This window comes from Chenopodium quinoa, unplaced genomic scaffold (genome assembly GCF_001683475.1).
Source record: "Chenopodium quinoa cultivar QQ74 unplaced genomic scaffold, ASM168347v1, whole genome shotgun sequence".
NCBI lineage: Eukaryota > Viridiplantae > Streptophyta > Magnoliopsida > Caryophyllales > Amaranthaceae > Chenopodium > Chenopodium quinoa.
The window spans coordinates 342,938-360,369 of NW_018745286.1; the positions used below are offsets into that span (position 1 = coordinate 342,938).

The 17,432-nt window shown below is 32.9% G+C and overlaps 2 protein-coding genes across 5 annotated transcripts in view; one reads left to right on the top strand and one right to left on the bottom strand.

Moving 5' to 3' along the window:
• Nucleotides 1-11,451, bottom strand: part of LOC110712120 — a 73,249-nt gene extending 61,798 nt beyond the window's left edge. The window contains exons 1-2 of the mRNA XM_021890546.1: nucleotides 11,299-11,451; nucleotides 11,071-11,123 (exon numbers count right to left, since the gene is read on the bottom strand). Coding sequence (XP_021746238.1) covers nucleotides 11,071-11,123; nucleotides 11,299-11,436 — 191 coding nt within the window. The 5' untranslated portion in view covers nucleotides 11,437-11,451. The remainder of the gene's footprint in view (nucleotides 1-11,070; nucleotides 11,124-11,298) is intronic.
• On the top strand, nucleotides 1,625-4,626 carry LOC110712121 (UDP-glucose 6-dehydrogenase 1-like). Of its 4 annotated transcripts, none has more exons than XM_021890552.1 (4): nucleotides 1,625-1,849; nucleotides 2,062-2,320; nucleotides 2,515-2,662; nucleotides 2,985-4,626. In XM_021890552.1, the coding sequence occupies exons 3-4, from the start codon at nucleotides 2,519-2,521 to the stop codon at nucleotides 3,387-3,389; spliced, it is 549 nt and encodes a 182-aa protein (XP_021746244.1). In that variant the 5' UTR covers nucleotides 1,625-1,849; nucleotides 2,062-2,320; nucleotides 2,515-2,518; the 3' UTR covers nucleotides 3,390-4,626. The 4 variants fall into 4 exon arrangements, with proteins under 4 accessions (XP_021746244.1, XP_021746242.1, XP_021746241.1 ...); XM_021890550.1 differs by having other exon boundaries at nucleotides 1,628-1,849; XM_021890549.1 differs by lacking the exon at nucleotides 2,062-2,320 and having other exon boundaries at nucleotides 1,628-1,849.
• Nucleotides 11,452-17,432: the final 5,981 nt, after the last annotated feature.

Below are 17,432 nucleotides of genomic sequence, written 5' to 3' on the forward strand. Positions count from 1 at the left end.
TCCACTCCCATCGTCCACATCCTCATCCTCATATGCGCCCTCCTCCTGCTCCTCCTCCTGGTCACCCTCCTCAGCATCATCATCGTCATCGTCATCCTCATCCCGACGGTGGATCCGTTCTCTACAAACCGAGGCCGAAATACCACGGGATCTAACATGTCTATGCCCCGACCTCTCCACTGAATAGCTTCTACTAAGAAGCTCTATATTCTTCCCCACACCATGACGACCCAGTGAATTCTACAAAAAATTTAAAAATATATAAACATACAAAAGTTTTTTAGAAAAATAAATAACTACCTACAGATACAAAATACCAACACTTCCAACATATCGTCATGTTTATAAACATAAAATTAATAAATATTATAAAAAATCAAAGACATAATAACTAAATAGGACACAAAACAAAAATTTCAAATTATTTCAACTAATTAAACATAGAAAAATATTATACGGCATACACAAATACACACATAATACCCTAATATATTACAAAATTTATGATTTCCAAAAAAAATAAAAATTATTTCAAATAATTAAACATAATTAATAAAAAACAAATATATTACACATACACAAATACACACATAATACCCTAATGTATAACACATTTTAAATAAAAAAAAACAATTACACATTAACACAAACAATTTCCACATACTACATCAATTAAGGCATAAAAAATGTTTAAACCTCAAACATAAAAAAAAAATAAAACATAAACACAAAAAAAAATCTGATTTTATAAAAATAAAATATACACGATTTATAAAAAAAAAAACACATAAAGTTGATAAATATTAAAAAAAATAAAACACGTTAACAAAAAAAAAATTAGACATAAAACAAAATTATTTTAAATAAAACTAAATTTCTGATTTTGCAAAATAAAAAAATAAAACAAAAAACAAAAAAAAAACAAAAAAAAAAAAAAAAAGGGGTCGGGCGCCTGGCCAGGACGCCCACCCACTGGCGGTGGCGCCAGCTCTGGCAGCCGTAGCCAGTGGGCAGGCGCCTGAACTGGACGCCCACCCATTGGCACAGGCGCCAGATCTGGACGCCACAGCCAATGGGCTGGCTTCTGGTTTGGACGCCTGGTCCGGTGGCTGGGCTTCCAAGCCAGACGCCACGCCACCGGCTTTGGCTGCCGGACCTGGCGCCCCACCACGCGCCACCGTCGCCTTTTTTTTTAAAAAAAAAAAAATTAATTAAATAATTACCTTGCCACCAGGTCGCCGCCTTTCCTCCGCCGTCGCCGCCGCCACCTCTTTCTCTTGCCGCCTCGACATTGTCGTAATTAATTTTTTTTAAGAGAGGTAGATTTTCTGATTTTTTTTAGAGAGAAGTAGAGAGTGTTTTTTTTTAAAAGGAAAAGGGCAATAAAGTCACACCAAGTCATATTTGTGGGCTTTATATGGTAATTTGCGGGCGATGTTTAGCGATTCACTATCATTCAAGGGTAGTAAAAGTATATGCACTACTCTATTGTGAATTCTAATCATAAATGTTTGTGTGAAAAGGTAAATCAAATCTTTTATATTTAAAGTAATTATCTTTGTGATTAACCTATGTAATAAATTATTTTCGTATAAGATTTTATTCTATGATTGATTTTTTTTTTCAAAAAAAAAAAATTAAGGACACACCAAGAAATGACACGTGTCATTGCCACCCCCATTTATTTATCAGACCCATATCATAACTATGGCGGGTCATGGCTTTTAAAGGCCTCCATTCCTATTTCCTACCTCTCTGAGTTATTTCATCGAAGCGCACTCAACGTTCTCCATTGAAGCGTTCTCCGTAGAATCTAATTCTTGTATCCCCCATTGAAGCAGCTTCTAAGGTAAGTTGTTTGTTGTTGTTATCATCACATCAATTTCACAATCTAGGGTTTATATTTGATCTAATCTAATTTAATTTAATTATCAGTGCTTTAAGTTTAGGGTTCGTAAATTCTTAGATTATGAAACATCATATCCAAAAGAAAAGAAAATTATGAGCGTAATTTGATTATTGAATCAAATATCCCTAAAATTATGAGCGTAATTTGATTAGGTTGAGCGATGGCGACGGGGATAATTCAAGCTTAAGTTTTCCATATTAGGAACAAGGATTATCATTTGGGTTTTGCGAAACATGTAGATTTTGTAAAGATTTCAAGTATCAAGAGGGTTAAGCCTTCAAGAAGTAAATTTTCGGTGATTAAGAGTTCGAACCAGGGATCTGATATTGCTCAGGGACGGGCCTGATTGAAATTGATTTCTGATTATGGATATTTATGGAGAAAACCCTTTTGAAGGCACATATATTAAAGGTCTATTAATTGTTGGAACTTATTATATAGCTTATTAATTGAACATTGCTAAGATCAATATCTGTGTAATTTATGATTGTTTGGAACTTGTATAGCTAAATATTAATGATTCTGATCATATGATTTAAATATTTTGTATGTGATTATAACTTCAGAAGAAGTAACATACTTACCTTAAATTATTTCGACAACAGTGACATGGACGATTCTTCTGATCACGATCAAGATTTCTCCGACGATGTAGGTAATCCTAATGGTGATTCTTCTGATCACAATCAAGATCACTCCAACGATGTAGGTAATCCTGGTGGTAGTCCTAATGATGAAAATGTTACACCACCTGTAAGTTCTAAACATTATTATTGTTTTTGATCAAATTTATCTCTTGTTACAACATATCTAACACTTGTGTTTGACCTTATTGTTTACAAACAAAATATATAATCTGTGCAAACTTCACTTATACCTATAAGTCATTGTTGTTTGGATTATTAATAACAAGCGTACAAAATGTTTTGTTTGGTTTGATGATATTGATATGAAATATTTTGTTTGATTTATACTTATACCTATAAGTTAATGTTGTTTGGATTATCAACAAGTGTACAAACTGTTTTGGCTTGGTTTGATGATATTGATAGGAAATATTTTGTTTGATTTACAGCCCGAGTTGGAAGATATAGAAAGGATATGTTGTATAGGTGGAGGGAGGGTTGGAGTATTAACTATGATGGTGCTTGCTCACTATTGGCACGATAAACATTTCGTTGTTTTGGATAAGGATGTTGAGAGGATTAATGATATGAATGGTATAAATGCTGCAAATGAAAGAGTTATGCCTTTTTCTGAGCCTGATATGGATTTATATCTTAACGAAGGTATTGACAGAGGGAATCTGCATTTTAGCTCCAACATTGATCATGAACTTGATCTATGTCAAATGGTTTTCATAGCAGTTGATATACCTCTTAAGATGAAGCCCAAAGTACTCAAGAATGACTTGGACATCAACAATTTTGAAGATGCTATCAAGAGTATACTACAATCAATAGATAGAATACCTGGTTAGAAGTGTGTAGCAATCAAATCTACTGTACCAGTTGACTATAAATCAAACATTGCCAACCACGTTCATGGGTTTTACGATGCTTAGCGTCATTACAAACCCGGAGTTCTTTTCTGTTGGTACTGCTGTTCAAGATTTGCTACATCCTCAGAAGGTGGTATTAGGTGATTTCTATGAAGGTCAGAATAGTTTAGCTCTCTTCAGAGATTTGTATGCGGGAGTGGTCAATGTTGATAATATCGAAATCATTGGTTCACAATCTTCTGTGCAAATAGGAAAGTTATTATCTAATGCAGTTCTTGCAGCTCAGTTGACACTTATGAATATCGGATCTACCTTATGTGAAAAGGTTGGCTCGAATTTTGATGATGTTAGAAGCACCATAACTGCAAACTCAAGATTGAATCAGGTTTTTACTAATTCAAGACCGGGTTATGGAGGGATGGGTTTGACAAAAGATATAGATTATTTGGCATATTTGTGTGAGTATGTAGGAATGACATTTGAAAAGAAGTTTTTTACCATGATTAGTGAAATGAGAAGAAGAAAGATGGATGAGCTCGTGCAAAATGTTTCACACATGATTGCAGCTTCTAAGAGTATAGCTATATATGGATTTTCAAACAAAGTGGATTCAGATGACATCAGAGAATCACCGGCAATTTATATTTGTCGATCATTGTTAAAGATTAACGGTATTCGTCTGAAAATTTTTGATCCATTAGTTTCTGACAAGACGATCCTCAAATGCTTTGCTCCTAGAGAGAGAAATCGAATATTGGTTGTTGATAACATAGGAGGTGCTTTTGATGTTGAAGCAATGGTCTTCTTAGTTGAATGGCCAATGTTTGCTACTATGTTGGAGGAACAACGTGATGAGCTAGTAAACACAATGAGAAGGTCATCCTTTATCTTTGATTGCTGTGATTTGATTGTCGATGTGGATGGTTTTGATCATATTCAGATCTACCGATTAGGAAAACCTAAGCTCAGCGCGATTTAATATGCTCGTAGGTGATAGTGATGAGCTTTGATGATTGAGATGGTAGATGATGGGGGGAAGCAGGGGATCAAAACTCCATTTGATGAAAGCTGACACCAAAGAAGAGGAGAGAAACACCTTTTTAGCTTTTTTTTCCTTTGACAGACTCCTTTTTAGATTAGTTTTAATGGTTTTGTAATGAAATTGAGTTAATTTTAGTTTGAGTATTAAAACTTTAGTAGTATGATTTTGCCTTGATTTTGAAGATCTCTTAATTCATACTTTTGCCCTAGTATTGTACTTATTGGTGAACCTTTTGGGTCGTATACTTTGATATGATTACATGTTTATTTCATCAAAATTCCTCATCATTTCCTCCTTTGATAGATCGTTTTGCTTAGGGTTGGAAAAAACTGACACAACACAATACCCATCCCGAAACTAGCAACTTTGGGTCAAAAACTCTCGGCCTATTTAATTAATTAGCTTGACAAGAAGTTAAATAGGTTAGATTTAAGTTGAAAATTTCAAATCAAAACTGACACACCTAACACGTCAACCCAATATATGATGTTTATTTAAGTATTCAATAATATTAAATCCTTTGAATAAATAGTATTATAAATTGCAATCCATTTCGTCAAAAACAGAAAATTGCAAACCACATTATCGTTTAACTGAAAACTTTTATGATATAAATATTTTGGCTGGTAAAAATTTTGGGTGAGGGAAATTTTATCGCAATTTTCTTTATAAATTAAAATGTTATAGACAACATTACAAGTAGATTAAATATACCGCCAACAACGGTAATTTGCAAGTCGACCCTTCATTTTTGGATAGCAGTGTTTCCAAGTTGCAGAACATTTAGGACAATGCTGTTTAGTGCACCTCAAGTGCAACTTTATACCAGCAGCCTTACAGCGAATCTCTTCTTCATTCCACTCCACGGATTGAGATATCCCAATTCTAGCAGTCTTTGAGCAGTCACGAACACAGAAACTATGTCGGGTAGCCAACACCTCCAATCGTTTGTGCCCATCTAATATTGTTGACAATGCAGTGATTGATAAAGCACATGAGATGAGATACAATCGTCTGAGTCTAGGACATCTATCACGGATTGCTATCGCTGCAGCATCATACACAACGCCAAATAACTGAAGACTTTCAACCTTTTCAAAGCAGACTGAGCGGAATACAAACAGATCTACAGGACACTTTACTTTCTTCAACTTCCTCCAATAACGCATAGCTTGCATAAAACATGAATATCTGTAACACAATGCCTCAGAGATAACCAACCACTGCAGGGAGGGTGTCCTGAAAAGTGCATATAAATTTCATAAAGAGGGCATACCCTAAGATTAACATTAGCAAATTGCATACTGATATCTTGATACATGTGATGAATCCAATTTTATCTGTAGTACTCCGGTGTTCTGCCATCTTAATAATATCATTCAGTGAGTAAAGCCATCTTCAAGAGTCCAATATCCGGATTTTTCCTCCCAAAATGCCCCTGCTATTTAACAATCAACTCCCAAAAACCACTATATACGCCTAAAACATTGAAATAAATGTACCCACAACCCCCTGTTATCCTTAATCTTTCAGGAAACATCCTTTGACAATTTCAATGGCATTCTCAAGATCCAATAAGTTAAATCTCTATAAAGATCAACCATAGGAATTCACATTGCTGACAAGTGATAATAAAGACTGGGAAGGAACCAAAAAAACATTCCATTTTCAATGGGATCAACTATAAAAAGACAAAGTTGACAACAAATTCATCTACCTTTCAGCTATATAGACATACTTATGTGTTGTGTGACTAGCAAAGTTTTACCAAGGCACAATGCAGACAAAATAGACAAAAAAATTCATTTACCTTTTAGCAATATAGACATACTTGTGTGCCTTTAGCACAGTTTCACCAATGCACAATGCAGAACAAGAGTCAACTGCCTTAATATCCAACATATGCTTCAGGAAACAAAGGTATCTTCTCTGAAACCTGGGGAAATCAAAGTCATTTTTCAACTTGTGGGGATCTATGACTTTTGAGGTTGATCACACCACCAGGTGACAATGAGTCTAATACTGCTGCCAACCACGACTTGCTTACCAAACATGCAACATAAAGCCTACAACGCCAAGGCACTCTGTTAATTATACCCATTAATATATCGTAGTTCAAGTCATCCCAGCTTCGCACCATAGTAGGGCCAGTTTCCGCCCTAGATGCTGCTCTAGAAAGTCTTGCAGCCTTCAATCGCATCTTTATACTGACAGTATAAGACAAACAAAGGGACAAAGAGATTATATCAAAACCAACCATAAAATAGCTCCATGAAAAGACGTGCAGTAGATATAATATTCAATTGAATTCTATTTCTAACCACGCTTTCTACCTTCTACAACACAACCTAACTTAGAGGCAATTGCACAGCCATCAGATGTTGGAATAATTTCAAAACTAGTTTTGCTTTTTCAATGCAGCGAGCTTGTAAATAAAACATATGACAACTGAAGAAGTGATGACAAAATGTAGATTCTAAGCAACCTTGGCCAACTTTACATACATTGCACGGCTGAACAGCTAAAATAACGTTGCCGTAATTCAGAGTTTGCCTTTTTAGTCCATCTTTTTGCTCAATAACAACTACAATCATACAATAATAAGACCAACCAGATTAATTTTACATATAATATCTATTTAAATTACCAGCACTTAGATAAAAAAATTTAAAAAAAAAAAAAATCAAGAAAAAAGAAAAAAGAATCTGGAATTTCATCTAACAAATTTTAAATTAATACTCAAACCACCAAACAGGATAATCTAAGTATTATCTAATCCCTCAACACTTCAAACTATAACTGCAAATTAATTTTTTTACAGCAATAACAACAGAAAACTTGAAATGAATATTGAAAATTGAACCGAATTTGCAATTGGGTTATGCCAATTGGTGGAAGACACTTTTCTAAACCAAATAAACAACCAACTAGATGAACAAAGGAAAATCATTGGAGTGTTTTGCTTTTCTAAACCCCAACTCCTTTAAACCACCATCTTTCTCCTCTGTGGGAAGCTCATTCGAGCCCGTAATAGGGGGAACAAACTCCCTAAAGACCGTAGGACTCAACAGAGGCCGATGTAAGAACGAAAAGAACGAGGGTTGCAATAACGACCTCAAATGCATTATGGGCCCTATAAGGTAATTTTGAGAGCCCCGAATTTGTTGTGGAACAATTTTAGGGGTTCCAAAGTTCAAATGTGGGTGTGAAAGTGGTATATCAGAAGGTCTCTTATAAATTTTACTAAGACTGTAATTATTATTACTAGAGTGTGGGGCTTAAGGGAGAAAACTAATTAAATATTTTGAGGAAATTACATACGGAGCATAAGAATGTATTTTGCCTTCACAACAATACCTGAAAATTTTAATACCATTAAGGATATATTAGAAATCTATGTAATTAATGTTTCGGTAGAATTTTAAGTACTCTGTAATTGAATTAGAATATGTATTGTAAGATGTCATTAATAAACATAAGATTTACCATCTCAAATCTGCAAAGTGCTTATATCCCGTTAATGCATGGGATCTTGATAATATAAGAAAAATATATATATAAGGTTTCAATAGAGGTTTAAGTACTCTGTAATCATACTTCACAATTAATGACATCTTAACGATAGAACACACATTTTAAACAATGTAACTCCTTTCTTATCCTAATTCAAAACACCTATGTTTCTAAAAAAAATATAAACCGCAACTCTGTGTTCATCAATAATTCATTATTGATATGCTTAGCCTGCATACCAAATAATAGCTTGATGCATGCTTTACTAGTTTCTCAATCAATCAATAATCATAAACATGCAATCTATGAAAGAACAAAAAAAAATCATTTTTGCTACTTTGTAAGTGATAAGTCTGATAACCAAATTCATATCAAATCGACAAAACACAAAAACTACCACATTTCATCACCAAATTAAGCCTAAAATTTCCCTACCTAAAAGGATTCAAAATTAATTTAGCCAAATGATAGAAATTACATCTTTCTTCACAATATCAGAAACCCAAAATCATCAACAGTAATTCAGCCATACAAGTGAAGCAAACATAACAAGACAGCAAGAGTCACTTTATCAACCATGATCAATTTATTTAATGGCGGAAAATTCAGGAACATAATTTATGCATCTTTCTTTCTCCTCTTCTTGCAATTTCAAATAAATCCCACAAATTGGGACATTATGAATTCTTTACATGAGATATATTGTAAATTTGTTCAGTAAAAATTTGCGGTAGGCATGTAAGTGTGTAAATCAAACAATTAATGACAAAAAAATTCTGCAGAAATAATACTATAATCAATTAGTAATTCTGAGATAAGATAACAAAAAATTATAATCAAGTGAGATTGAAAAATAGAATCATCAGCAAAGAATAGACAAAAAAAGGGTGCACATGCTAATACCAATCCAGCGCTGTTATCAGACGATAGATAACAAGAAAAACAGAGGCAAGATATGAAAAGAAAAATCTGCAAGAGATGCAATCTTCAAAATACAGAAGACATCTTAAATAAATACTACTTGAACCATATCAGACCTCAATGATCAAACTAAAAGCGCAGAACATTCTCGATTTTGACAAAATATATGAATAAATCCATCAAATATTATAAACATATAAAATCCCCAATGCCCAATAACTAACAAAGCAATTAAGAAATACTAAACATACAGCCAATTGAATCAAAATAAAATCCAAACAAAACAATTACATTGAGATAAAACTAAACGCACGAAATTTTCTCAAGTTTAGCAACATATAAGAGCCCATCAAATATTATAGCCAAATGAAACTAAAAAATTCAACACCTAACAAATTAATCAATCAATTATGATTACGATAAATCCCTTCTGAAATATTCAAATTCTGCATTTTACCATTAATACCCAATTATAGTCACTTTAATTATGAACAGAAGACGAACAATTACCAAACGATGAGGCAATTACACAAACTAAAAACCTTAAATTCTGACAGATTGAGTTCCAATATCCTCAAAACAGCAACAATACCAATGGATGTGACAGAAATTCAAAACCCTGGTGAACAGAATTCGAAGTGAATTATAGTATATTTTTTTTCTTTAGAAAATTCAGATAAATGATAAAGAGAAAGTAAAATGCTTGTAAAAGATTGTCTTCAAAAGAGTTAGCAACAAGCTTTTGAAGAATTGAAGAAAGAAAGAAAGGATGATTCTCTATTGGGTTGAGTTGAGAGGAGAAATTCCTATCTATCAGTTTCGATCTTATCCAGTTGACAGGAGTTCATCTGCAGTGCTTATTCTTCTTACTTGGCATTAGGTCTGTTCAATGGGCAGGGTTTGATCCAATTTAAAACGGTTTGGGCCGGGCTGGGTCAATGGTACTCATAAATGAGGCAGGTCGGGAAAGCCCATCTAACCTGATCTGACCAGACCCATGTAAAATCTAAAAAAAATTAATGAACTAAAGAGGCCCATCTGACCTGTCCCGACCCAATATATAACCCCATCTAACCCAACTTATTTAAAATTCAAGCCCATCAATGATCCTTCACAAAACAAATTCAGAACCTACTAGAAAAATAAGGGAATTAGTCAAACTAATTACTTAACTACACTATACATCAGTGAGAAATCATTACATATCATCTAATAAGGGTGTGTTGTGTTCACCTGATTTTAACTTATATGAACCTTTCTAATCTTATCTAAACTTACATGAAGTTATTAAAACTTATTTTAGTTGTAATTTGAACTTGGATAACCCTTTTTCGAACTTATTTTTCCTTAATTGGATTTAACTAAACTTATGTGAACTTTTTTTTTTTTAGGAAAACTAAACTTACGTAAACTTATTAGACCTGAAATAAGTTAAAATAAGGTGAGCACAACAGGTCTTGATAATAATTAACTAATAAATGAATGCTACTTCATGGCAAAAGGCAGGGATTGCAGAGCTTGAATTTGGAAAATAATATGGACTGTTCATTAGTGTCCAATTCACCTTTAGAACGAAACCTGGACTCAAGGGTCAATTAGTGAATTAGAGCCTTAGTCAGTGAATCAGTGTCAGAGATCAATACAGTTAATAATTACATTGTATTGTTCATTAGTTTTCAATTCACTTTTAAAACAAAATGATAGTGGCCATATGCAAACATGTAATACTCTCAACTAACCATGTTATAACAGTAGTTTATATAGCTCCTGCAACAAGAATGCTATACCATAATTACCAACCATGATTTAACATCAAACATTCAATTCCAATATAATAAAAATTATGAATTCAGCCCTTAAAAAGTTCACCTCTTTATCATCATTAGAAAATCACAAGCCATATGCAAGCTTAAAAAACAAACAACAAACAACAACAACAACAACAACAACAACAACAACAACAACAAAAGCGCATCAGTTCATCTAAATCTAACATTAACATTAGTTTACCACCAAAAAAATTATAAAAAAATGTAATTTTTATTCATCATTACAACATTTCATCAACCCCGGATGCATAAAATATAAATATTAATATTAGTTCAACCAAAATATGCATAGATTTTCCACCAAAAAAGTTCAAAAAACAAAAAAATTAAAAGAACTCCATATTAGAAAACTAACCAGAGAGTAAGAAGATCCCGCCAGAGATGAGCAGGGCAGGAGGGGCGGCCGCCCTTGGCCCAGGGAAAAGAAATCTAATTTCATATTCAATTATCTCGAAAAATACATAATTTTAGGGATATTTGATTGAACTCTAAACTTAAAGCACTGATAATTAAATTAGATTAGATCAAATATAAACCCTAGATTGTCAAATTGATATGATGATAACAACAACAAACAACTTACCTTAAAAGCTGATTCAATGGGGGATACAAGAATTTGATTCAACGGAGAACGCTTCCATGGAGTCCGTTGAGTGCGCTTCAATGAAATAAGTGAGGGAGGTAGGAATGGAGGCCTTTTAAAAGCCGATTTGTTAAACATCGCCCACAAATCTCTACATAAATCCCGCAATTATTTTTACTTTGACTCTTTTGCCCTTTTTCTAATTTTTACCGAAATCGTAATTCACTCTCACGAAGAATGTGGAGCTGGAGTGGATCGCCGCCGAGGGACACCGAAGAGCCGTCATCATCGCCGGAAAGCGAGATAATCCAGGAAATAAATTACGAAAAGTAGGGGTGGCGTCTGGTGAGGACGCCGCCACCGTGGCTGTGGCGTCTGGCCAGACGCCACTCCTACTTTTTGTAATTTTTTTTTAATTTTTTTTTTTTTTTTGTAATTTTATTTAAACTTTTTGTAATTTTTTTTAAATTTTATTTAAACTTTTTTTTTAATTTTATTTAAACTTTTTGTAATTTTTTTTAATTTTATTTAAAGTTTTTGGTTTTTTTGTGGTTTTTTAACTTTGATAAATTTGAAATTAAATATGTGTTAATAAGTTTAAAAAAAAATTGTTTTAATTTGAAATTATGTTTTAAATATGTGTTAATAAAATTATGTTTAATTTTGTATGTGTAAATTATATATAGAAATGAAATTTACAAATAAAAATTTAGAAATTACTTATGTTAATTTTGTGTTAAATGTATTAATTTAATCTTTATATAGTTATATGTATTTAAAAATAATATGACATAGTAGGATTTTTGTACATGATGGTCTCTTCGAAGATGCTCAACAAGCGATTGATTGGGCAAAACAAGTTGCAATTAGATCTGATTTTTGTTTAGTAGTAGCAACTCAGAAATCTCTCAAGGACTCTAGACGGAGACATAGTATGATGTATTGTCATTTCATATTTAAGAAATTCCATAAAATTGAAACCTAATCTATCCAGGCCAATTCTTGAGTTCATAGCCCAAAACCCAGCCGAGAAAACGAAAAAGGAGGATCTGAGTAATAAAACAAAACCAAATTAAATGAAATTCTGCAACATTTGAGATTGTTAGTCAATTAGACTAAAACCCAAAATAATTGAAATGTAAATCAACTAAAACGCTCAATAAACCCCATGCACGCAACACGCCATACTGTTAAACCCTAGATTTAAATACAATGGCTTTCTACTACTACACAATAAATAAAAATCCAATGTGATTTCACAATAAATTAATAAAACCAAGTATATTTGAATGATATTCAAGCACAAAAGCAAGGAAATTGATTAGAAAAAAGAACGATATTACCATAAATTGAAGAAATTAACAAGCAGCGGAAGAAATTTAACACGACTTCAACCCAAAATAAATAAATTTCAAGCGGCTTCAAAAGATAACTACGATTGTATAACAGTATAAGAATACAGGATCGTGATATACAATCAGGATAACGACTCATAGACAGTGTCGACCACCACCATGGCTTAGATCACGAGGACCCCGAAGGGGTCGAGCGACCTAGAGGTCGCCAACGGCTGAACAGGAGTGCGTTTGAGTACATTCGTGGTCGTGGTCGTGGTCATGGTCGTACATCGTCATCCAGTCTTCTTCGTCTGTGAATATGCCCGGAACTGGTACAATAGCTTACTTTAATTTACATTATACAATGTTTTTTAGATTACTTCTGACTTGTTAACTGTGTATAATTATGTGTTCAATAGGAAGAGTTGATATTGATCAGTTTCCATACAAGGACAGGATACCTAACATCATCATGTCATACTTGGACGGGTGGAATGATGTAGTTGGAGATGGTAATTGCGGATTCCGAGTCGTGGCTGATGTGTTTCAGATGGGCGAAGACAACTACGGTTTAGTGCGTCAGTTGATTTACAGTGAAATTGCCTCAAACCGAGATGTTTATGGTCATGTGTACCAGCAAGACTTGGAGTGCGTACACTATTTCTATGTAACCTTATTTTTTTGTAACTATTTTTATACAAACATTGATTTTTTGTATTCTACTTTTGACTACATTTATATCTTGCATGCATACGTTGCGCGTTACAAAGTAAAAGATAATGTCAAATTTTAAAAACTTAAACGAATATGTCAAATGTTACAAACTTAAACAATATTTTCAAATTTTACAAACTTAAACAATAACTGCAAATTTTAGAAAATGTTCTGCAAATAAACTGGCAAAAAGATCAGTAATCCCTCTTTGACACCGACTCCCAATGCGCAATGGCCCGTTCCAACTCATCAATAGCAGCTCTCCCAGATGCAGTCGTCATGTTGTCCCTCTCCTGAGAGAGTTTCTGTTCCACTTGCATCAACTTTCCCATCCACTACACAAAAAAAAATTATATTCAATAACGATATATAGCAATTACAAAAACACAACAATAAATGTTTAATGACACATACCGCATCCACGGTAGTGGCCGGTGGCATATCATGGTCATCTATATTCTTCCCCGCACCATGGTGAAATTGTGACGCCTTCAAAAAATTTAAATATATATAAACATAAAAAAAATTATAAGAAAAATAGCTACCAAAACCCAAATCAAATAAACTAAAAACATACTAACAAATTAACATAATAAAGAAATTAACAGAACACTTTAAAAAGTAATAGAATAAAAAATACACAAAGAAAGGAAAAAAACCAACACATACAAAATATATATAAACATAAATATAAATTAAAATAAATTAACTAACAAAAAACAATATCAAATAAGCAAAAAAAATGTACTAACAAATTGTAATAAAGAATAAAAATAAAAATGTACAAATAAAATAAACAAATAATTGTAAAGGAAATATAAACATAAAAAAAATACAACAAAATTGAAAAAAATTATAAAAATAAACAACATAACAAATATAAAAAACGTACTAAATAGAAAAACGTACTAACAAATTGCAATAACAGATATAAAAAAAATGTACAAAACAAACATACAAAGAAATGTAAAGGAAGTATAAGCGTAAAAAAATACAACAAAATTGAAAAACATAAACAACAAAATATACAAAAACAAATAAAAAAAAATATTCTGATTTTTTTAAAAAAAAACTTAAAAAAACATAAAACAAAAACAAAATTTTAATTTCAAAAAAAAATTACTGAAAAAAACAAAAAACAAAAAACAAAAATAAAAATAAAAATAATGATTTTCAAAAAAATAAACAAAATAAAAAAAATCTGATTTTCAAAAATAAAAACTTAAAAAACAAAAAACAAAAAAAAAATTCTAATTTCAAAAAAAAAATTACTTAAAAAAACAAAAAACAAAAAAAAAATTCTGATTTTCAAAAAAAAAAATCTGATTTAAAATAAAAAAAAAAAAAAAAAAAAAAAAAAAGTTGGGCGCATAAGGAAGACGCCACGCCACTGGTGGCGGCGCATGGGGAGGACGCCACGCCGGTGGTGGCGGCGGCGTCCTACCCAGGCGCTTGGGCCGTGGTTCCGGTGTCTGCTCCTGGCGCCACCACCACTGGCGTGGCGTCCTCCCCATGCGCCCCGCCTTGCCACGACAGTTTTTATTTTTTATTTTTTTTTGGAAAAAAACCTACCTTTCCACCGTGAGACCTCCTTCCCTCCGCCGCTGCCGCTAATTCCTTGCCTTGCCGCCTCGACATTGCCATACTTTGAATTTATTTTTTTTCAAAAAACGTAGAATGAAAATGGGTGATATATTTTTTGGTCAAGGGCAATATTGTCAAATAAATGGAAATTTGTGGGCTTTAGTTGGTAATTTGTAGGCGATGTTTAGCAATCCACATAATATGATCACCTAATTATAGGGTAGGGCAGGCTTGGTAAGGGTTTTAAGTAATTCTGTTTTAAAAGTATTAGTTTTCCTTGATTCTTCCATTTCTCAAATATTATTTTCGCACACCATCAAAGCTTGTATCAATTCTTTGTAAGTATTTTAGATTTTTTTTTAATTTTATTTTAAAAACAACTGAAATTACACTAATTAAACTGAGTTTACAACAAATAAAAGAAATGTAAAGTAACAAAAGTTATCATAGGCATAAGAAGCCCTTACACAATACCAATTAAGGTCATTAACGACATTTACCTTTAAGTTAATTACAACGAGTGAGGACAACGCACATAAGGCTTACCAACATACATTTAAACATGCAATGGGACTGTTGATAGAACGAGGGAAGTTGATGATGATGTTTCATGTTGTGCAAGGTCTTTTCTAACATACAATTAAAAATCTATGAATGTTGCTGAAATGAGAGAATGAGGGATAACTTAAGTGGTTAGAGCTCCCCTCCCGATTCTAGGTGATCTTGAGATCGATTCTCATCTCCCTCCCTTGTGGCTCTCTAAATACCAAAAAAAAAATGTTGGTGAAATGACGATGACGGCCCAAAATCAGTATGTCTTTTCCTAAAGGACCCCAATAATTCAAATGGATAAAATCCTCTTGAGATCTTTACTTCATGCATGTCAATCACATTTCTTTGCGATTGGACAAAACCATATCTTATATATATTCTCCTACAAGGTCATATATATTCTCTCCTACAAGGTCATGATGTTGTAATAACTTTTACCGTCAATGGGTTTAAAAACACCTAATACCATCTTCCTTCAACAAGGGTTTATGTAAACCTGAAATTGAAATTTTGCTCCGTCCCCCAACAAACATAAGTAACACCACTTTTATTAAATGAACACATTTATATTAAAACTAAAGAGATAGCAATTCCAAGAGACAAACGACTCCATTTCATCCTCCAATTAACCCTGAATTTGACTTGTCTTCGCTTTGCAATTTATTATATTGTGTGCTTCCAAAATCTAAGTTTTATTTTTTAAAAAAATTCACTTTAATTCATTTATTTGAGAGCATTATGAACTTTTGGGTGGATTTTCTTCCACTAGGTCGATTTACCAGTTACCTAAACAAAGGCTGATTTTTATTTTGTAAATCCATGTGTCGCAACCTAGTTGGTCCAAATTTTTTTTGGAAAAAAAGAAAAAAAAATAAATTAAAACCCTTCCCAGCCAGCCACCATCCCTCCTCCCCTTACCCCACCGTTAAACCTCAGCCCTAACCCCCAACCCCATCGAAATTCGACCAGCCGCCTCCACTAACAACCGATAACGGCCGGCCGACCCCTCCCAACCCCTAAAACCACTCGGACGACCCACCTACACCATCGAAACCACCTCCCTTCCCTTACCCCCGAAACAACCTTTCCCTTATCATGCCTATGAAACCGCCCCACCTCCTTTCCCTCGTCGCCGAAACGACCGATTTCTTAGCTCCTTAATTGGAGATTATTGCCAAGAAATTAAACGTGGTTGTGTTACTCAAGGTTTTTGTGGTAGTTTTTTCAAAAAAAAAAAAACAAAAATGGTAGTTGTTCTAAAAAAATGGTCATTTAAATGATAGTTTTCGGTAAAATTTTCTTAATTTTTCACAAAATTACCCTATATCTAAAGTATAATATAGTACTCCCTCAATCCCTTTTTATTGGATACGTTTTGACTTTTACACGTTTGTCAATACACCTATTTGACCATTTATAACTTTCATTACATACTTTTTAAAATTACAACGATTGAATATCAATAGAGCATTCGTTAAGACGAATCAAACAAGACCACACATGACTATATTATGTCTTTTACTTTTGTGATTAAATTTGAAGATTATCAAATACTTTCTATGTCCCAGAATACATGATACAGTCAACATTGCATACATGTCAATGCACTAGTTTGACTTTATTTCTATATAATTAAATATTAATGAAAATTATTTTAAAAATTATATTTTGGAACTTTATATTAATACCTATTTAACAACATATATTATGATATGTTTTTATTATGTTAATAAAATATTATAATAAAAACTAATACATGAATAGTGAAAAAAGTCCAACGTGTAAATTTTGAAGAAAAAACGCACAAACCTGATGTATACATCGTTGAATTTGCTTGATTTTGTTGAATGTGAATATGTGATAAGATCGAATTTGTTGAATAGCAAGAATTGCGCAATTTTGTTGTTAAACGCTCAAACTCGTTGATTTTTTTTAGGTGAAATGTTG